Genomic DNA, 20801 nt, shown 5'->3' with positions numbered 1-20801 from the left:
ATTTTTTTTTTAATGATTAAGAATGTTAAGAAATTACTTAAAAGAAAATGATAAAAAATAAAAAATAAAAAATAGATAGTAAAAGAATAATAATCTTATAATTTTTTAAAAAAATTGAATTATGTCTAACGATAGGTAGCGTGGACGTAGCACCGTCCCCGCACTGTTTTTCTTGTCATCTAGGCCGTAGGTTTTGACGATACCAATACGTAGCTTTCCAACATTTATTTGTTACAACTTGGGCGTAAATCATGCGGAAAACGAAACATTCCGCACGGTCTAGTCTGGGCGTCGGTCTGTGTTTCTATGTGACTATGTCTGGTCTTACTGACCGTTGATCCCGTTTGATTCTTTCCATGTTGATCGTTTCATATAGACCTTAGACTTTTTGTTTCTCCTTTATTCCTCAACCTATCTATGAGATCAAATTCGTATACGAGTCCCCCTTACAGGCTTCTCTCTGTCTTTTCATCTGCTTCTCAGGTACATCTATCACACCTCTTTGATCTGTTATTTTCAGTTTTTTTTTTTTCTTTATAGAAATTATTTGCTATGATTTTGAAATGGATATCCAAAATTTTAAGCCTTTTTTTTGGTAATTCTCGTTGTATTTCATACTTTTGGATTCATGTTTGTATTGGTTCGTCAAAAGATTCATGGTAGACCATGATGGTGTGTATTTCTTTATATTTCGGTAATGGGATGTTGTAGCGCTTAGTGCTTTTTCTCTTGCAGTCTGAACTGATCTAAGCTTAGTGCTTTAATCCCAATTAAATTGGAGTCTTCTACGGATCCTCGTCAGCTAATTGGGGGGGACTGGGTGTTTGGATCTGTGAATTGTCAAGTGGCCCCCTATGTTTTGAGTTTTCATGCTGTTGGTGAAAGAAATCATTCTTGTAAAAAAACGCTGAATAAATATCGGTTTTGTGTTTGAAGGGGTAGTTGATGAATTCGTCTTGCTAAGTTACAAAATTCGAAAATTTTGTAGCATTCAATGTTATTTTCTGGTTAGCTTTTGGATTCTTGATTTTATGCCTTCATTTGATTATGTTTGTACTTTGGATTAATTGTTCTTGGGTGGGAATGTGTAGATTATGCATAGGATTAGAGTTGTAGGACAAAGTGGAGGAAAGCTTGTATTCTGATGAATATTAGTCATCAAGTTTAATTGGAAATTGCATGTACAGTTTACAACTTACAAGGCAAGGTATGTTCAATGGTATGAAAAGTTGGGCAGTTCACAAAATGAACAGAGTTTGAACAGTAATATCGGCATGAGAAGTGATACTAAAGAAGATGGAATGAGAAGTGTAGGCATTCATAAGATGTCAGTGATAGCAGACTTCAGTACAGAATCTGGAAAGTCACCATTAGTTTTTGATCTCTCATATGAATTAATGACTAAGTCACTAGATGGAGAAGATAAAATTGATTAGGTTGCATTAGGTTCCACTAAAAGACCAGAGGAGTTGAACGTGGGTGCGCATCGTCATGGTGAAAAAATGCATATTGACATATGATATCACAAAGGTGCATGATCATAGATAGAGTCAAACAATGAAAAGGATCTAAGTATGCATGACAGAATGTAAAAGAGATTTTGAAATAAAAACTCTGCATTGTGGTTTGCTCAATCCCATTGCGTTACGTCAACTTTTAGCGTGATTAAAGCTTGCAGAAACCTTTCTATTTTAATTAAGATCTTTTGATGTTCTAGATAGAGTCGAATAATGAATAGGATCTCAGTATGCATGGCAGAATGTAAAAGAGATTTTTATATATTTTAGAGAAATACTACCGGTGTACTTAGTCAAAGCCTTGTATATCAATAGAACTTTACTTTTACCTATAAAAAAATATATATTAGAAAGAGCTGGTGAGTTATTATGTATGACAGAATGTAAAGTCCAGATGTTTTATGAGCTCGGGATCATATTTCTCTTCCCATTAAAAGAGATTTTGAAATACAAAACTCTGCATTGTGGTTTGCTCAATCTCATAGCGTTACATCAACTTTTAGCATGATTAAAGCTTGCAGAAACTCTTATTTTAATTAAGATCTTTTGATGTTCTAGGATAGATTTTGGGACAGGGACACTTGCATGACATACAATAGGGCTACATAGACTCTGGTGGACTTGATAAAAAAAAGGTAATATGGTCCAAATTCCAGTCTTCAACTTATCACAAGTTCATAAACTGTCATCATGATTTCTTCTGCGTTCGTATCCAAGCCTCTGATCTTAGCCGACTTCATCAATTGGATCTGGTCATGTATTAGAAGCTGCCTAACATATAGAAGTCTCCGTTTTCAGCTATGGTTAAAAAAGCACTGACTGATCTCTAGCGGTCCTTTTCTTTTCCTCATTTTTAATATTCCGTTTGAAGTCATTTGGTTGGTAGCCTTAAGTATGACATATTTCTAGTGTGTGAAGCTAATTAATGAAATTATTGAGTCTAATTGTTTGCGTTTAATGTATTTCTTTCGCAAAATTAACCCGTCAGTTTTTCTTGAAGCAGATGGAGCAAGAGGAAACGCCCATCTTGAGAACAAATTCCCAGGTGGAAATTGAGATTCCAGTAGTTTCTGAAAAAAATGAAATCCACTCCCTGCCACAGAGTTTATCTTGCAAACATCTTTGTGCTTTCTCCAGACAAGAAAATAGTACTTTGGAGTCAGAACAACGATCAAAGTCGGTGGTAAAACTATGTGGACTTATCATTTTTTATATAATAGTAATAATAGTAGAGATTTTTGGTGGTGTGAAAGCCAACAGCCTTGCAGTTATCACAGATGCAGCCCACTTGCTCTCTGATGTTGCTGGATTGTCCATTTCTCTTTTCACTGTATGGGCTTCAGGTTGGGCGGCAACATCTCACCATTCTTTCGGATACAATCGTCTTGAGGTTTTGGGTGCCCTTCTATCTGTGCAGCTTATATGGTTGATCTCTGGGATTTTAATTTATGAAGCCATTGACAGAATTCTTTACAAAAACGCAAAGGTGAATGGGATGCTTATGTTTGCGATTGCAGCATTTGGATTTATTATTAACTGTCTGATGGTCGCATGGCTTGGTCACAATCACGACCACAGCCACACTCATCATGCCTGTGGACACATGGATCATAATCATGATCATGAAAAGGAGGAACTATGTGCAACAACTGAAGAGGAGACTAACTTGGTGTCAGATTCTCCAGAAAAGTCCAAAATATTAAACATAAATGTCCAAGGTGCTTACCTGCATGTCTTGACTGATCTGATTCAGTCTGTGGGGGTGATGATTGCTGGAGCCATCATATGGGCAAAACCAGATTGGTTAGTGGTTGATCTGATCTGTACTCTTATATTTGCAGTTCTTGCTTTAAGTACTACTGTGTCTATGCTTAGAAATATATGCGGCATACTGATGGAGAGGACTCCAATAGAGATTGATATTGATAAGCTAGAAAATGGCCTCAAGTGTATCAAAGGAGTTCAGGATGTTCATGACCTACATGTTTGGGCAATAACTGCGGGGAAAATTGTGTTATCTTGCCATGTAACAGCTGATCCTCTAGTTTCCTCGAGTGAATTGATTTGCAAGATCAGAGATTTCTGTGAAAGAACATACAGAATACATCATGTAACTGTGCAAATTGAATAGCAACTTATACATTTAACATTCCTTCTTTCTTGTTCAACTTTCTTCAGTTCCTACTGTTTAAGTTAGAAGAGAGTCGTGAAATAAAAAAGCAAGGCCATTGTCTACCAAGTTAGCAGTTAATAATTTTCCAATAATGTGTAGCAAGTAGTTCAATTGGATCTGTTTTGATCTAGTTCATGCGTCGTCCATCTGCTTCTCTTATGATAATTGAACCTCGAGTTGCTGCTGATGAAGATATATATATATATATATATTATATATTTCAAGTTTTTAATCTGATTAGCAAGTTATGCCACTGTGTTTGATATCACTCTCAGCATTTTATCCCTAACCCCTTGTGTTTAGAAGTTTATCCAAGGATGGAATAGAAAGAAAATCATGATGGAGAGAGAAATAGAAAGCATATGGTTTGTTTATACTGGAAGATATAAAAAGAGAAGGAAACACATTTATTTAGTGTTTGGTTGGAGAAAATCTAACATTTTCTTCACATCTAATTCTTAAAGATGTGATGCTTGAGATATAGATTTTATATAGAGGTTCTACAAAGGGTCTCAATCAAACAAAAAAGTAGTGTCAAAGAAAGTACCAAGAAAAATTTCATGTAGCTTTACTATTTTTCTGTAACCATAACCAGAAGCAACATCATCAAAACGTCCATTAAGTAGTGGTTAGGGACAAGAATCTTTTAGTTGGCACACGGATTTTGAGAGAGTGGGTTCTTAGGCTCGTTCACTTTCACAAAACTTTTCATCTCATCTCATCTCGTCTAATCATTACAACTTTTTTAAATTTTTATACAAAATAAAATAAGTAATTCAATTTTTTCAAATTTCAAAATAAAATAATATTAAAAAAATATATTCTAATAATATTTTATTCAATTTTTAATTTTTATCTCAACTCATCTTCGAAAACAAACCAGACCTTGATCAACCGAGAGAGAGTTTTTTTTTTCCTTTGGTTGTAAGAGTTTTTGTTAAATATGGCCCTTTCACATTTCATTTTTTGGAAATAAGAAAGTTGGCACCTCTGTCTTGTAAATGGCCCTTTTTAAGTTTTCCTCTCTTCCCCTCAGTTATTTTCACTGCAAAAAACAATACATGATATCTGTTGCTGAATTGTATGATGCGTGTTGTGTAGGAGATCTTTCAAATGTGTTTTCAAGTAAAGATTGGAAATGATTTAGACAGCTGCTTCAGTTGCAGTTATGCCATTGTTGCCATTCTCTATGATTTGAGGCTAAGAACTCAATTCTACCAGCAGTCTCTAAACATTTCTGAGACAGTTTTGAGAGTTAAATTCGACATCTTTTGTGGTCCATCGTTGAGAGTTTGAGAATCTGAACTGGTTGGATTGCTTTGATAACTCCAAATATCTGAGAGGAAAGGTCAAAAATGAGAATTTTGGGAAAGAAAAAAAAAATAGTGCTACACCCACCGGAGGATGGTTCTCGAGAAAGCGAAATTCTCTCTGTTTTTTTCATAGATTTTTTTTTTTTTTTTTTTTTTTTTTTTTTTTTTTATCTTTAAACATTTTTTAAAAAAACATTATTAAAAATATATATATATATATATATATATTTAATCACTAAATAAAAAGAAAAAAAAAATGACGGGACCCATGTCGGGACCCAACTCTCGGTAGCTCCATTTTCCAAAAAAAATCATGAGGACCAACCAACATTTCCTATTCCAACGAAATTGAATCTGAAAGGGTCCCATTTAATGATTCATTAGAACATTATTAACAAAACTTTTTATTTTTAAATTTAGGGTTCAGAAACTGCTGGGGAATAGATTATTCATTAAAAAAATAAAAATAAAATGCTATTTTTTTCAAGGCAATTATTGTTTTCAACGTGGATTCCCATCACAACTAGAGATATGATTAATGGTTTGACAACCTAATCGGATTATCTCTTTGAGATTCCTTTACTGTCAACCAAACCCCACATTAGTGACACTATGCACTCTGAATTTGGATGGAACACATGAAAAGGGAAGTCCACTCTCACCATTCCATTACCAAGACAAGAAACACAAAACAAAAAACACTGCACAAAGTGTAATTAGAGCCTACAAAAACAGTTGGAAGATGGTGACCTCCCTAAACTTTTTAAGACATACTGCCACGGGATACAATGAACAGAGAGAAAATAAGAATCAATTCATGAATGAACATACCACATATTTTGACCCCAAAGGGCTAGTGGTGGTGATTGGTGGAAGGAAAGGCAAGATAGATGGGTTTTGTGTTGCAAGGATATGACATAAAGGAGGCAAGCTTTTCTTGCAACTTAAGAGTTAGGAAGTAACTAAAGCAAGCAAAGTCTAAAGGGAGCATGAGTCATGATCGACCCAACAGACCAAATTTCAATGGAACTTCGAATTTAAGGCAATGTATAAGAATAGAGCAAAAGGAAAGCAGACACTCCAAAAGTACTATCCATTCTGTTGTTTACAACGTTCACAATCTCTCTTATCATTACTACATGAAGTGAAAATTTACTCTACATGTCTCTCTCTCATCCAAAAATAGAAAAAAGAAAAAAAGAGAAAAAAAAGGGGGAAATTTATAAGTGAAAAATGAAAAAAGAAGCTTTGTCTGCTTGCAAATGTTTTCCCTCCCTCAAATGCCACCTTAAGTAGAGCAGCAAGCTTTCTTGTTCGCATTCCCTGATGTATCAGAAACATTGATGGTGGTTCCTTGGCCAGGAACAGTGGTACTGGCAGCGGCTTCCTGAGCTGCCAATGCTTTTTTGCTTATGATTTGGTAGATCTCTGTCAAAATGGTCTGGAATGCCTTCTCGATGTTTGTCGCTTCCAAAGCTGATGTCTCAAGAAATGAGAGGCCTTCCTTTTCAGCCAAGGCCTGACCATCATCCTCTGTAACAGCTCTAAGATGGCTCAAGTCGGATTTATTTCCCACCATCATGATGACAATATTAGAATCTGCATGGTCCCTCAATTCCCGAAGCCACCTTTGGACATTGTCAAAAGTTTGCCTCTTAGTTATGTCATAGACAAGCAGTGCCCCGACAGCTCCTCTATAGTAAGCACTGGTGATAGCACGGTATCGCTCCTGACCTGCCGTATCCCATATCTGTGCCTTCACCGTTTTTCCCTCCACCTATATCTCAGAATATAGATAACAAGTGTTACGTCAGAACCGAACAATTCAGAAAAATGCCCCATGCCGTAGTGATAAAATGACCACTCAAAAATATAGTAATATCAATCTAATTATCTAATTCGCAAGAAGAAAACTTCTAGCAGTAGTGAAACCCATGGAACTTCTCCAGTACAAGTTTTAGCTCCCATGATCCATAAAAAAGGTTCAACTTTCATCTGAATCACCAAAAATTTCTTTTAAGCATATTAATAATCTCATTGATAGCTCGACTGTCAAAATAACCTCTTATAGAAGTAATCTGATACCCATCAATCAGCCGTTTGATTGGCCAATATATGAAGTGTTCAATACTTGGGTCAGGGTCTCTAACCAACCAACAGTCTATATATTGGACAATACTTGTTCACCAATTTCACACCATTTTCTCGAATAGTTTATCACTTGAAGCACTCATGAGGAACTTTTCACCAAAAAGAAAAAAAATCAGACGAGAACAATTAATATCAACAAAGAAAATTCCCATCTCAGCACGACATGACAAAAGAAGAGCTAAGACTTAGGCCTCGTTTGTTTTCAGGAAATATCTCATCTCATCTCATCTCATCTCATCTCACTTCATCATTACAACTTTCTCAAATCCCCACACAAAATAAAATAAACAATTCAACTTTTTCAAATCCCAAAACAAAAATAATATTAAAAAATATATTCTAACAATATTTTATTCAACTTTTTAACTTTAATCTTATCTCATCTCATCTTATCTCTAAAAACAAACAAGCCTTTAAACAAGTCATTTTTCTCCCAAAAGAAGGGAGAAAGAAAGAGGGCATGTGAGGAATGCAGTCTCTTGTACATTCCGAAAAGTACATGTAACATCCGATTTGGCCCTTATTAATGAAACTGTGTAACTCGTTAAGCAAATAACTAATCACAAAGATATTATCTACATAATCGTGGTTATTACTTAGTGTATAGGAACTACTTTATTGACTTATAAAAAAAGCTTTCATAGGAACTTCCGAAACAAGTCTATAGAAAAATGTGATTCGAGACAGAAGGTGACATGGGCTGACACAGCTTAGTGCTCATCAGCACGATGATCTCATAAATTTCCAACAACAACCTTCCTATATCATTAAAAAGACGGTGTTTTTCTGAATTAGATCGCACAGAAAAGTGCGGACAATAAATACGCCTCTAAATTATGAATATGAAACCAATCTTGAATTACACAAGCCAGTATTTAAGCCCAAGGTCTCATCCATGGCAACTGCCACCCAAACGTGCGCCAAACACTTAGTTTAACATGCATCCGATCCCCGCCTCACACCAGTTTTGAGGCTTCGGACACACATACACCTAGATTGCTAATAAAATTCCTAACCTTTTAAAAATAAACTTTTTTAAAGCTTCCCAGAACCTTGAAACTCTCATAATCCAATAACCATTTCTGCACCACAACAACGAGAATCAAAGAGCAACGGAATAATATCACTGAATTTTTTTTTTTCACACTACTACTGCTCTAGCAAATGATTAGCCAATAATTAAAACTAAAGCCCCAAAAACACAGATCGAGCCGTAAAGCGGCACAATTGTCGGTGAGAATAAAAAATAGGCCGTGAAGGCTTGCCTGGAGAGTTCTAGTGGCGAACTCGACGCCGATGGTGGACTTGGACTCCAAGCAGAACTCGTTGCGCGTGAATCTGGAAAGAATGTTAGACTTGCCGACCCCGGAGTCGCCGATCAAGACGATCTTGAAAAGGTAGTCGTACTCGTGGTCCACCCTATGCGCCATAGCCCCCCTCTTCTCGTCCCCGATCTCTCTGAACCACCAAAACCCCACCCCCAAGCCCAAAATTTAGATCCACATACAAATACACAAAATAGACATAATATAAACTAAACAGAGATCCGGCGGGACATACCGAAAGAAAGATAGATCCACTAAGAGATTGAGATCGAGGTGATGGAGATGGTGATGGTTTAAGTCTCCGACTGAGCTTTCCGAATTAGGAAAATGAAGTTCCTCTCTCTCTCTCTGTGTCTCGGTGTGGGTAAAAGCAAGTAACTGCAGGAATTACAGAGGAGTCTTGTAAGAGCAGAGGGAACGGAGAAACCGATAGGAGGGATTTCGGGAAACGGACAGATATAAATAGTGCAGGGAAGCTGGGTGGGTAAAACGGCGTCGTGTTAGATGGGTAAACTGACGAAACTGGGAGATGGCAATTGGCAGTGCAAGTCAGGCTGGGGCCTGGTTGGGTGGTGTAAGTTACAGTGGATGTTCTTTTATTTTTTATTTTATTTTTATTATTTTAAAGAATACATTGGATTTTGGTTGTATTATTAATGTTAAATGGTGGTGTTTTCACTAAAATCCACACATTTTATTCTATTCTTCCATCTAATGTACCCACTTTTGACAGTTGCATGTATTAAATTTTAATTTTAAAACAACATAAAAAAAAATCATACGAATAAAGTGATTTGTGCAAAATAATTAGGACTGATTTGGATAGTAAGATAAGATGAGTTGAATAAAATATTGTTATAATATTATTTTTTTAATATTATTATTATTTTAGAATTTGAAAAAAGTTGAATTTTTTATTATATTTTGTATGAGAATTTAAAAAAATATAATGATGAGATGAGATGGATTGAAAGTCTTTCTGTATCCAAACGGGATCTTAATAAATTTATAATGTTTGTTGTTTGAAAAAATATTGGAAACATCCAAACAAGCTTAATTTTCTTATGAATTAATAAAACTCATAATGTTTAGTTAAAACTATAAATAAAATTTGATGTTATCCATTGAATTTACGGCTTAAAAATATGCTTAAATAGATTTGTAGGGATTTTTTTAAAGAAAATGATATACATATAACACTTTAAAATATAATTATATAAATATTTTTCAAAACACTAATAATATATTTTTCAAAATACAACTATTTTTAATATATTCCAATCAATCATTTTCTTGAAAACGGACCACGTTTCAAAACAAAGGAGCATGTATAGAAAATCTATTTATTATGCGGGCAATAATGAAAATAAATGAGTTTCTATTTCTGGTTCCTCCTTTAGTATTGTGGCCGAAGAAAATAGATGTTTTATACCTATTTAGAACCTGATCCGTAGTCTTCTCATAACGCCTCGTTTATTTTCGTAGACGAGATGAGATGAGTTGAGATTAAAGTTAATAAATAAAATATTATTAGAATATATTTTTTTAATATTATTTTTATTTTGAGATTTAAAAAAATTAAATTATTTATTTTATTTTATGTGAAAATTTAGAAAAATTGTAATAATTAGATGAAATGGAATGAAATGAGCTAAAGCTTTGATCATTTAGTTTGATTTACTTTGCAGAAGATTACATAATTATTTGCAAACAAAAGATTATATAATCATCTGCGAACAACACATGATTAATTCTTGGCTCCTCTCGAGTCATTGTTGCACCTATATGATACCCCGCTTCTCATACTATTGGAAAGGAGCTCAAACCCTTCGCACATAATATAAAAAGGTATGGAAAGAATGGATCACCTTCTCTAATTCCCCTAGCTGGTAATATCTTCTCGCTTGGCTTTCTATTTACCAGTACTAAATAAGAAACAAAACTTACACTTTTCATGATTAGTGAGATCTATTTTTTTTAAAACCCTAACTTTCTCATCATAACCTCCAAGTATAGCCATTCAATTCGATCGTAAGCTTTTGGTTGGAAGCTATGAAACATACTTAGAACTACTTACTTTGGTTGGAAGGTCGAAATATAACACATTCAGAAAATTAAAGGATAGAATATGGTCAAAGATTAAAGAGATGGAAAAACTCTTTACTCACAAATGAGTTTCTATTTCGTATAATCAGAATCTTCTTTTTCTCTGTCCATAGGATTAGGACTTAATAAATTTATGATAATTTTGTTTATTCCAAAGATTAAAGAAAGATAAAGAAAACCATATAGCGTCTTGAAGTTATTCTCATTGAATCTCTCTCTTGGTATGGTACATAAATGATAAATAGTAAGATATTTTCAAAGACTAATGATAGATATGGTATTAAGATGTACAAGTTCTGCTCACTATTAAAAATAAGTTTTTCATCTAGATTATAGAAGTGTGTGAAACTTGTTTATCGTATAAATTATTTTTCATTTTCAAATTAAGAAAAGTAATTTTTCCATAAAATATTAGGAAAAGTAGAGATGGGAAGAATTAAAAATTAAAAATGCTATATATATTATATGTATCCATGTATTAGACAAGTGGTGGGCGTGCCGGAGTGGTTATCGGGCATGACTAGAAATCATGTGGGCTTTGCCCGCGCAGGTTCGAATCCTGCCGCCCACGTTTTAATAATTTTCTTTTCCTTTTCCATGTAGCCTATAAATGCCATGCCCTCCACGTAGCAATGCATTACGCGACCCCAATATGTTGGGGGTGACAATTCTACCATTTGAGAGAACACCTTTTTTATTATTTATTATTTATTAATGAACTAACGTTAGATAAGGTCTAGAGTGTTTAAGGTCACTTTTGATTATACAGATGAGACGAAGTAAAATAAAAATTAAAAATTAAATAAAATATTGTTAGAATATAATTTTTATTTTAAATTTTAAAAAAGTTAAATTATTTATTATATTTTATGTGTGAGTTTAAAAAAATTATAATAATTATATGAGATGAGATAACCCAACCAAACCAGGCCTAAGTATAGGTTGAAATAGAATTTTAAAAAAACAAGTCAAATTTTTTAGTGGGTTTTATTTTTTTAAAAGACTGGCATATAACTTGCACACTTTAGACTTATATAAATCAATATAATGTATCACACAATCATATTAGTTTGTGATTGTTCAATATTTCTCACACGTTTGTCAAGCGGCACCTTTCATTTTAGTCGACAAGGAATTGAACTGCTTATTAAAGCACCAGCATCGGTTTCATCAAAAGGGAGTTTCATCAAAATTTGATGATTTGGGGGTTAAAATGCTGGCATTGGATTTAGTTATAATATCTTTACTTTCATTTCTATATTTAAAGACCCACTATTCATTCTCTATTCCTATTATTTTGTTATAAAATATTTTTCTTACATTTCCTATAATTCATGCAATGACCCTCTAGTTAGTATCAATAATTTAAGTATCAAATTAAATTATTAATATATATATGGTTAATATAATTGTAAAATATGAAAAAAAATTTAAAAAAATTATTATTAAAAAATAATATTATATTATTATTTTGATAAATTTAATGACTAATCTAATGTGATATTATGGATAAGGAGGTTTTGAATTTATGTAAAATATGTATTTTTCATCAAATTTTGAAGATGAATTTGATAAAACTAATACTAATACTCTGGGAAAGGAATTTGATATTCTAATAAGGAGGTAGGGTAGAATTAAGGTGCAGATTCAGATCACTGATCTAATGTCATGTTAAACCATGGCATAATCCAAAAGCTTAAATTAACAAAATAGGAACTATGAAATTTCTCATTTGAATTATATTCACTAATAATTTAATTTATATTAAAAAAAAGTAAATTATTCTTTTGAGATCTCTTTGGAGTTGTTTAGGTTTGATACTAGAGTATTTCTGTGAATAGTTAATTTATGAATAGTAATAAATTAATATGAAAATATCTGAAAATAATTGTGTTACAGACAAATCCCAGTAGTGTTGTACAAATATTCAAGTATTTTCCCCTTGCTCATGGATAGATGGATTGCCTTTGTTACATGGCATCACAGACAGACAGACAGACAGACAGACTTCCCGGAATCAGTTGCCTGAGACATGCGGTATGATCCCAGACTTCTTTGATATTTTGAGAATAGGGACAGGTATTTGGACAGTGGGTATACAACCTTATCTTGTTTATCTTCTTGTGGGATCAGAAACATTTGAGGTTTCTTTACTTTCAATTCTTTTAAAAGCCTTGGAGAAAGTATCCAGGAAAATCAGAGGTGAGGGGCTGCAATTATCTGCTTGGGACACGTGTCAACGTATTCTCAGCCTACTTGGATTAGATGTGGAGCCACTGAACCATTATTTCTTTGATTTTAAATTTTCAAACAATGGTAATTTTTTGTACCATGCATTTTAACTGATTTTATTTGTCAACTGAAAAATTATTTAAAGATTCATGTTCATCTAGCATTACGCTGATCTTACAGGAGAACTGTTTTCACTATTGTTAATGTCGTGTTTTGCACAGCTTTGAGTCAGGCTCCAGCAACTTAGATTTTTAGAGTTGGGTCTCGATTGGTAATGTGTGGAGCTCCCAATTGTGTTTCAGTGCGACTGTATAGTATCGATTCATACATCCATGACGAAGAATATTATTTAAATGCAGAAAAAATAAAGAGATGAATATATAGATTTATATGATTTGACACTAGGCCTATGTCCACAGAGGTTTGGGGAGGGGAGTTTTCATTATAATAAACTTGTTTACAGTCTCTTATAGCCTTTCATTTCTCACTGTACAATAGAAGATGCAGATCTATTTACTGGAGAAGAAGTTCTCTCTGAAACTCTCAGGTTGAAGAAGAAATCGAAGTAGAATCCAAAAATCGAAAGAAGTCAAAGTCGTCTCAAATAAAAAAATCCACAATCATAAGTTTCTCTTGCCTTTTATCTCCTACTCACCATTTGTTTTAAATCATTTTCCTACTTTTCCCTCACACCTTACTTTTCCTTATTTTTCCTTGCTTTATGTCAAATTCTCTATTTTTCTCTCCTAACATTACTTTTCCTTACCTCATGACACTTCTATGTCTTAGTTTCTTTTTGTCCCTCATTTGCTTTAATACTTTGTCTTCTAGTGAGTCCCTCTCCAATGAGTGGGCCTAGGAAATTCCATGGGCCAGGAAAAAATCCCCTTACAATTATGTTTCCTGCAAATCTTAACTTGTTTTTGGAGGTGGTCTTTTTAGTTGGATTGGAGAGGAAAGTCTTAAAGATAATGGAAATGGAGGGCAAGAAGCAGGAAAGTTCACCTTCCTCAATCACTGCTGATCGTTTTGGTGCCAAGGAGTCACCACCATCCTCGTCATCAGGAATTTTTGCCTCCATTTTCCGACCTCCATTAACGGTTGAAGCTTCTATTCATGTTACAATAATTGTTGAACTAGATATGATGTTCTAGTATTGGAAAAAAGGCAGGGAAAATACTTGTTTTTTACCTGTCAGACTGACAGTTCTTGAAGTAAAAGGAAGAAGAAAAAAGTCCATATTTTAATTGGGAAGTTATGGACAGAATGGTTATCTGTCTAATTTAGTTTGTGTACTGTGTGCTCCAGAAAATTCTGGGCCAAACATCCCCTGCTTGTTCCAATATGTTTTGAATGTTTGGTGGAGGAACTTTTAACAAAATCAAGAGATTTCATGGAAAAAAAAAATGATTGTCTTTGAAATATACACAGATTTCCTTCTTCCATGCTATAGTTCATGGATTTCATTTTCTCTCTCGTTCCTGTACTTTCTGTTTGTTTTTGAAATTACTAGATAAGTCAAGTTAGGTGTGTGATAGCAAAAATAGGATTTATGGAGCACGGATCAAATGAAATGGAGATGTTGAGCTTGGAATTCCAGCATTTTTCTCACTGGAAAATCATATGAACTTGATGATGGGGTTCTGTTGGCTAATATCTAAATTATTTATTGTGCAAGTTCAGCTGGTTGGGAGGAACTCCTTGGGCATTGAGATAATGGGATCTTGGCAAAAACAACCTTCAGGAAATGAAGCATGGAACATGAAACAAGGAACTCCAGGTTCATGATCAAGGCTCATTCAGCTTCTTTTTCTGTTACTTCATTCTTGTTAGAGTGAAAATTTTCTTTGACAGCAACTGTTGTTTAGTTGTGTTATGGATGTGTTTCACTGCCTCTGCCTCACGATCACCTGCAACCAAAGAATAAGACAGCTTGGGGGTTAGAGGAAATGCCTCCAATGCCTAAGTCAGTGATCGAAAATAACTCTTTAATACTAATGAATCAGATCCCCTTTACATACTTGAGTTTTTCTCTTATATAGAGCCTTTGAACCGTTTTGTTGTTAAATGATAATAATCTTATTTGTTATTCAAATTCAAACCTGGAGATAATCGTTTTGACCCCATGCCACCGTCGGATAGTTATCCAGTCGGTATTGGCTGTGGGCTAGATCCTCTTGATATCGAGCTAGGCTTTAGGTAGTTAGGTAGGCTTCGGGCTTGAGTAATCGCCCATGCCCATACGAGACTAACCAGTTGGAATATCTTCTCCAAGTTGAATGCCATTTAAGCTCAATTTACTCTCTTTCTTTCTCTATCTGAGGCGGTAAGCTAAAACTTGTCACTTGATAGTTGTAATCTTCCCGTTTTTCCCCTTGTGCAAATTTTACCAATTCTGGTATCCTATAATCAGAAGAGCTAAACTTCTTAGAACCTTCATTTACTAAGCAAGCAACAATAAGGATGCATTTTAACAGTTTTTGAACTTCTAGTTATAGGTTATGCTTCCCTATAATCATATGCTTGTAACAAAATCCCTGGTACCTTAGTGTAAAAGTATATGCATGGAAAATATTGCCTCAAAATTTTGATTTGTCTCAAACTATATAGCTATCAGTAGCGGGGGTGCATGCTGTAGCATACTCAACAAGGACAGGAGTTCAATTTTCTAAGAAAGAGTGGAACCATGTCATCTAGGTTCATCTCTTTATTATGGTGGACAAGACATCTATTCCCAGTTCCCAAGTACCCAATCCTCTGGATCATACCCTCAAGTGAGTCTTGATTACTTGAAAATTGATATACCTCTATGCTGCTGTGCATTGTTGGCTTTTTTCATTAGTCAAATGAATGATATGTAAAACTAATTGTGTTCATATCGAATTATGTAAAACAACTCAAACAGTGTGTCTTGAGGAAACTGGTGGCAAGGTATTGATGTTGTTAATGAAAATTCGGCTGCGAATCAGCAGAGATTATATATAGGTTGCAGACTATACTAAGGTACTAACAAACTTTATCTGATCTTCATTCTGTAGGTTCACTTTACTATTAGGGCCTTGTCTTCCTTGGCAAAAGAGTTCCCCATCCGTTCTCAAGGTATGTAAGTGGATAAATATGTACAGCAGGAGCAAGACTTATGTTTCTTACTGTTTTAAAGTATATCCTTGGACTGATGGCACCATGGCATATTGTGGTGGAATTTCTGATTACTGGCAATGAAAACCTGCAAACTGGTTTATTAGTTGGAGTTACTTCTAACTCAAAAAACCTTTCCAGTAATCAATTTATCAAATAGAACTTGTTTTCTGCTAGCTATTATACTTTCAAAGATCCTAATTTGCACCCCTACTTGTTACAGTGTCTCTCAACTTGACTACTTGTAATTTCTCTGTTCTCTATGCAGGAATTCATGGAGACTTGGTCCCCAAGTATGGCAGATAATCTGCAATATAAAGAAGAAAAGGGCCTCGAATTTTTCCCCATATGTCAATATAAAAAGGGCCTCTTTTTATAGGGTTGTTTTCTTGGTCTTTATGTTGTTTTTGGAATTTTGTAATATGGTTTTGGTTTATTTATTTTGGTTTTGGTTTGGGGTTTTGATTTGTATCTCTTGGTTCGTAACCACGGTTTTGCTCCACCACAAATGAGACTATCAATAAAATTAAGGTAATGTCCTCTTTCTTAAAAAAGGAAAAAGAAAAAAGCAGCTTGAATTGCAGATATTTCATGGCACAGTAAAGAATAATATAACTTGCTAACTGTCCAATGGCGGACCCTGTAATGCTGGCCACCCTTGTTAGCCCCCATCACTTGCTTACCAGAAATCATTGCTTCCAACGGAGAATGATCCAACCCCTGAGCTTCAAGAGTTCAGATCTACAAAACCATCGATAGCTAGCATAAATGATAAGGCCAAAAGGGACAAGAATTACCAGGGGCCCGCTTGCAGCGAAAAAGTATGCAAACTCTCACAAGCCAATACCCCCAGAATGATCTGAACCAAATCCACCAGCTTCATCGATATGAACACGCACCCGAATGGTGGGGACCCGATCATCGAGACGTGCATCCCAACAACACGCAAAGTGGCCGCGTTCTGGTGCTCGTTGGTGACAGGAGCATCTCACCTCGCCTCCAATCCCAGCTTCACCGCCAGCTTTCGGGACTTTGATGGCTTGTTAGAGACTTGAGAGGCCAAGACGATGAGACTGGAGAAGAAGGAGTCGCCGAAGGAGGGAATAGTCGTGGATGGAAGTCGGCAAGGTCGCATGGCAAAATCGTTCGAGAAAAATTAAAAAATTAACGCCGTTGCCGGGGATCGAACCCGGGTCACCCGCGTGACAGGCGGGAATACTTACCACTATACTACAACGACTTGTTGGAAAATTGGCTAGAAAAGTTTAATTTTATTGTTAATATTATTTTTAACAAATATTAAGATTAAAGATGCATTCTTATCCCAATGTTAGAATCTAAGTTGAGAATAAAAGGTACATGATGTGAGACTCAACTCATTTGCAGCTGTATAATTTTTGAATAACATTAAGGTCTCGTTTGTTTTCAGAAATCATATCAATTTATTTTATCTAATTATTACAATTTTTTCAAAATTTCAAACAAAATACAATAAATAATTCAATTTTTTCAAATATCAAAACAAAAATAATATTCTAATAATATTTTTATTTTATAATATCTTTATTCAACTTTCATCTCAATTTACTATCCAAACCAAACTTAAATGCTTAATAGAGAAGCTTCACCAATCGTGTCTTAATAAATCAAGTTTCCATCTTAATGTACTTCCGATTATGAGGACATATTTGCATGAAAGTTAGAGAATTGTATCTTCAAGAGTTCAATATGTTCCCCACCAAGTAGTTTAAATAAAGTTAATACAAGGATCTTGGAGGAGAAGTGGTAGATGACGAAGAAGAAGAATGTGCTTAGGGGCACTTATTGGTGTTACTTTTTTTTTCTTTGTCAAAGTTCACATTATCGCAAGGCAACAATCTTATACACAGTCCGACTTGGTCTGTTTGGGAACATAACTATTCTCAGATATTATCAGATTATTTTATTACTATTCACAAACTATTCACTACTATACTCACTACTATTTATAAATCATCCGAGATACTCTTAGTATTCAAACGAAACCTAAAATTGGCTATTCACTTCATTTACAACATAAGTAAGCAGAAATAGCTTTGTCCAAAGTTAAACAACCATTAGCTATACAAGGAAGATCTCGACTGTGATCTCATCAGGCTAAAGAAGGGGTAAGAACTAAACTACACATTAGGCTGCATTATGGGCTGCTTGGCTGGAGTTTCAGTTTCAGGGAAAGAAAGAAAAGGGCATGTAGAAATAGCATTTCCTCTGGGCAGTCTGCACCACCTCTCACTGCCCCTTTCTCTCCCAATAGCCAACGAACGGGCAATGGGTCTCTCTCTCCTCCCACAACATTCTCTCTCTCTCTCTCTCTCTGTTTTTTTTTTTTTCCCTGTGGGTGGTTGAAGCTGTGAATACAGCAGGCTGAACCCATACCATGTTTGTAATTTGAGCGTAAATCCGAAAAGGTCACCCTTTCAAGTACACCAACAGCTTGTCTCCCGCACCGTCCGGCCTTCGCCGGCATGAGATCTTCTACATTTTTTCTTATTTAATTAAATATTTCATATATTAAGTCCATTCGTTAAGAAAAAATTTGACCAACACTTGAGAGGGTTAAATTATAATTTAACATAACCGAGGAGAAATCTCTCCCCCAAGGACCCCAAAATTGCGGCTATGCAAAGATTAATCCACCAAACATGAAATTCAAATGCATTAAGGGATAACAGAAGTCCATGATTGAGTTTATACGCATATGATGCTCTTGAAATTTAGAAGAATGACAATCATCTTTCGATTTTATCCTAGAGTTTGGATTGTCTACTTGGTCATTGATAAAAAGGACACAAAAAAAAAAAGGTTGTCTAGCTACTAGTCTTGGAGTTGTTTGGAGAACAAGTTGCTTGATGAAGAGGACTTTCCCTAGTGCTTGCAATCCATGCCCAATGCTTTGCTCCAACATTCAAAGAAAGAGTAATGCTGAATACGTTAGAGCCGCACACTTTTTTGTAAAAGAGTAGACTTTACTATTAAAAAAATAAATTTTTTATCGATTCCGTATTTACTCATTTTTTCAAAGAGATTGCGCAACACTTACGAATTTTATGCCTGTAAATATAATTTCTCACAAAGAAAATCCGCTTTATCTTGTCAAACTGGAAATCATTAACCAACTAGAAAACAGTTTATCCATAGAATTGTTAGACATTGGAACCTTAGCACATCTTGAATTACAAATGCCAATCAGTTTCAGTCTGCTACCTGCAATCTTTAACCAAACTCAACTCCCAAGAGATTTGCAAAACCCTTTTCCAAGAAATCACAAGAAGTTAGCACCTTTTTTTTTTTACAGACACAACATATGCATAAATTCTCCTTTCTGTATTTCTTACATCATGACTTACAAGTATTGAAACTGACCAAAACACAAGCAAAAGTGAAAGACATGAATCCCTGTACAAATAACCGATACAAAGGTATGAAAAGCAGGCATAATAAAACATTCAACATTCAGAAACTTCTGAAATTGCTCACACACCTCTAATTTTAACCACCCTTTATTGAGATGAGAATACAGAAATAGGGCACCATTTTTTCAAACCAAACAATCACTTGCAAAGTCCAGATTTGCTGAATCAAATCAAAAGCCATGAGCAGAGGAATCCTTAACGACAGAAACAGGGCAATTCGCATTCGCCACAACATAACTGGTCACACTACCCAAGAGTACCCTATATTCAAACAGTTGAAAAGATCATAAGTATAGTACTATTGGTTGTAAATTCTTCAATGGTGATCATAATTTCAAAGACAAAAAAGAAAAAAAAAAAAGGAAAGATTTGAGTACCTCTGGATGCTACCAAGGCCTCTGCTACCCATGACCAGACAGTCCAGCTTTAGATCTGCAACTGCCCCACAGAGTTTGTCTCTGGCATCGCCCCAGTAAAGTTTTGCCACCACTTTCACCTATAAAACATACCAATAAAAGGGTGTAAAAAGCAGAAGAAAGTAGCCTAAATAACACGAAAATGTAAAAGAAAACACACACCTGTTTTTCCTTAGAAACAAAGTCAAGCAAGCCCAGAGCTTCAGGATCAAGTTCTACCTCGTACTTCTGCATCACCTGCTGTTCACGGAACTCCACCAGTGGAATCGGAGCTGCATCCAATCAACATCCCAGGAAAACCCAGATCGAAACATTGGAATCAGTAAATTCCCATAAAAAAAATTAGCAAAAAAGAAAACTACAAACTCCTCTTGAATAAGATCAATATAGAGCTTTTTACATACGGGATCCGGAGGTGGACCAAAGGAGATTGCGAGACTCGTCGCCTTGAGAGTGCTTGACGTTGATGACATAGAGGGTGTCACCTTTATCAAGCAGATTATCAATGGCCCATTTCAGAGCAAGTTTGCTTCCTTTCGAGAAGTCCAAGGCCACAGCTATATTCCTGTCTTTCGCCATGATATTCTCTCCTCTCTGTTTAGGGTTCAATCACAGAAAGAAAAACACACGATCCATAAAAACCACAGGGATTAACTATATGTTGAAGTTTGAGAAAATAGCATAAATGAGGAGATGATGAAACTATTGAATGGTACTGTTGTAGTCGTTGAATATTAGTTAGGCTTTATGTAAATATTAAATTGACTCCAGTCTTCTACTATGGTACGTACGTTCGTTTGTCTTTTTATCGAGATATTTGCACAAGATTGTAAATATCTTTTTTTTTAATCGATGACTCCGGAAAGATTCTACTAATGGTTTTATCTTTTCGACTTATTTTACGACGGTTTGGATATGAATTTAGATGAAATGAATTGAGATGAAAGTTAAAAGTTGAATTAAATATTATTAGAATAT

General features: G+C 34.9%; 4 protein-coding genes, 1 long non-coding RNA gene and 2 other non-coding genes across 11 annotated transcripts; 4 read left to right on the top strand and 3 right to left on the bottom strand.

The window, feature by feature from the left end:
* Positions 1–225: 225 nt before the first annotated feature.
* LOC121240573 (metal tolerance protein B) lies at positions 226–3756 on the top strand. 4 transcript variants are annotated; one of them, XM_041138049.1, is made up of 3 exons: positions 227–483; positions 2081–2152; positions 2521–3756. In XM_041138049.1, the coding sequence occupies exon 3, from the start codon at positions 2521–2523 to the stop codon at positions 3646–3648; it is 1128 nt and encodes a 375-aa protein (XP_040993983.1). In that variant the 5' UTR covers positions 227–483; positions 2081–2152; the 3' UTR covers positions 3649–3756. The 4 variants fall into 4 exon arrangements, with proteins under 4 accessions (XP_040993980.1, XP_040993983.1, XP_040993982.1 ...); XM_041138048.1 differs by having other exon boundaries at positions 2076–2152; XM_041138046.1 differs by lacking the exon at positions 2081–2152 and having other exon boundaries at positions 226–483; positions 2518–3756.
* A 2314-nt stretch (positions 3757–6070) lies between these two features.
* LOC121240575 (ras-related protein Rab11C) lies at positions 6071–8921 on the bottom strand. The gene is made up of 3 exons (XM_041138050.1): positions 8715–8921; positions 8420–8612; positions 6071–6780 (listed from the first exon to the last, which is right to left on the bottom strand). Exons 2-3 carry the CDS (start codon positions 8582–8584, stop codon positions 6292–6294), a joined length of 654 nt encoding a protein of 217 aa, XP_040993984.1. The 5' UTR covers positions 8585–8612; positions 8715–8921; the 3' UTR covers positions 6071–6291.
* A 2153-nt stretch (positions 8922–11074) lies between these two features.
* Positions 11075–11156, top strand: TRNAS-AGA. The gene has a single exon. It is a non-coding gene; the product is annotated as a tRNA-Ser (tRNA).
* Positions 11157–13638: 2482 nt separating this feature from the next.
* On the top strand, positions 13639–15492 carry LOC121240576. Of its 2 annotated transcripts, none has more exons than XM_041138052.1 (3): positions 13639–13917; positions 14501–14597; positions 15428–15492. In XM_041138052.1, exons 1-3 carry the CDS (start codon positions 13663–13665, stop codon positions 15487–15489), a joined length of 414 nt encoding a protein of 137 aa, XP_040993986.1. In that variant the 5' UTR covers positions 13639–13662; the 3' UTR covers positions 15490–15492. The 2 variants fall into 2 exon arrangements, with proteins under 2 accessions (XP_040993986.1, XP_040993985.1); XM_041138051.1 differs by having other exon boundaries at positions 13658–13917; positions 15419–15492.
* A 202-nt stretch (positions 15493–15694) lies between these two features.
* LOC121240577 lies at positions 15695–16279 on the top strand. Its single transcript, XR_005935565.1, has 3 exons — positions 15695–15748; positions 15856–15916; positions 16224–16279. It is a non-coding gene; the product is annotated as an uncharacterized LOC121240577 (long non-coding RNA).
* An 844-nt stretch (positions 16280–17123) lies between these two features.
* On the bottom strand, positions 17124–17195 carry TRNAD-GUC. The gene has a single exon. It is a non-coding gene; the product is annotated as a tRNA-Asp (tRNA).
* A 2104-nt stretch (positions 17196–19299) lies between these two features.
* LOC121240572 (universal stress protein PHOS32-like) lies at positions 19300–20595 on the bottom strand. Its single transcript, XM_041138045.1, has 4 exons — positions 20228–20595; positions 19986–20095; positions 19785–19903; positions 19300–19668 (listed from the first exon to the last, which is right to left on the bottom strand). The coding sequence occupies exons 1-4, from the start codon at positions 20400–20402 to the stop codon at positions 19578–19580; spliced, it is 495 nt and encodes a 164-aa protein (XP_040993979.1). The 5' UTR covers positions 20403–20595; the 3' UTR covers positions 19300–19577.
* Positions 20596–20801: the final 206 nt, after the last annotated feature.

Source organism: Juglans microcarpa x Juglans regia, chromosome 7S (genome assembly GCF_004785595.1).
Source record: "Juglans microcarpa x Juglans regia isolate MS1-56 chromosome 7S, Jm3101_v1.0, whole genome shotgun sequence".
In the NCBI taxonomy this organism is placed as follows: domain Eukaryota; kingdom Viridiplantae; phylum Streptophyta; class Magnoliopsida; order Fagales; family Juglandaceae; genus Juglans; species Juglans microcarpa x Juglans regia.
The sequence above is the reverse complement of the archived record's forward strand: the minus strand, read 5'-3'. Positions and strand labels throughout refer to the sequence as shown.

Excerpts from the sequence above, each read along its gene's own strand:
- LOC121240573 (XM_041138046.1), top strand. The coding sequence starts at position 418 with ATGAGATCAAATTCGTATACGAGTCCCCCTTACAGGCTTCTCTCTGTC. Across the intron at positions 484-2,517 it reads TCTTTTCATCTGCTTCTCAG|CAGATGGAGCAAGAGGAAAC; the intron begins GTACATCTATCA and ends TTTTTCTTGAAG.
- LOC121240575 (XM_041138050.1), bottom strand. The coding sequence starts at position 8,584 with ATGGCGCATAGGGTGGACCACGAGTACGACTACCTTTTCAAGATCGTC. Across the intron at positions 6,781-8,419 it reads TCGCCACTAGAACTCTCCAG|GTGGAGGGAAAAACGGTGAA; the intron begins GCAAGCCTTCAC and ends TCTGAGATATAG.
- LOC121240576 (XM_041138051.1), top strand. The coding sequence starts at position 13,663 with ATGAGTGGGCCTAGGAAATTCCATGGGCCAGGAAAAAATCCCCTTACA. Across the intron at positions 13,918-14,500 it reads TTTTCCGACCTCCATTAACG|CTGGTTGGGAGGAACTCCTT; the intron begins GTTGAAGCTTCT and ends GTGCAAGTTCAG. Across the intron at positions 14,598-15,418 it reads CATGAAACAAGGAACTCCAG|ACTATATAGCTATCAGTAGC; the intron begins GTTCATGATCAA and ends GATTTGTCTCAA.
- LOC121240572 (XM_041138045.1), bottom strand. The coding sequence starts at position 20,402 with ATGGCGAAAGACAGGAATATAGCTGTGGCCTTGGACTTCTCGAAAGGA. Across the intron at positions 19,904-19,985 it reads TTGTTTCTAAGGAAAAACAG|GTGAAAGTGGTGGCAAAACT; the intron begins GTGTGTGTTTTC and ends TATGTTTTATAG. Across the intron at positions 19,669-19,784 it reads GGCCTTGGTAGCATCCAGAG|GGTACTCTTGGGTAGTGTGA; the intron begins GTACTCAAATCT and ends GTTTGAATATAG.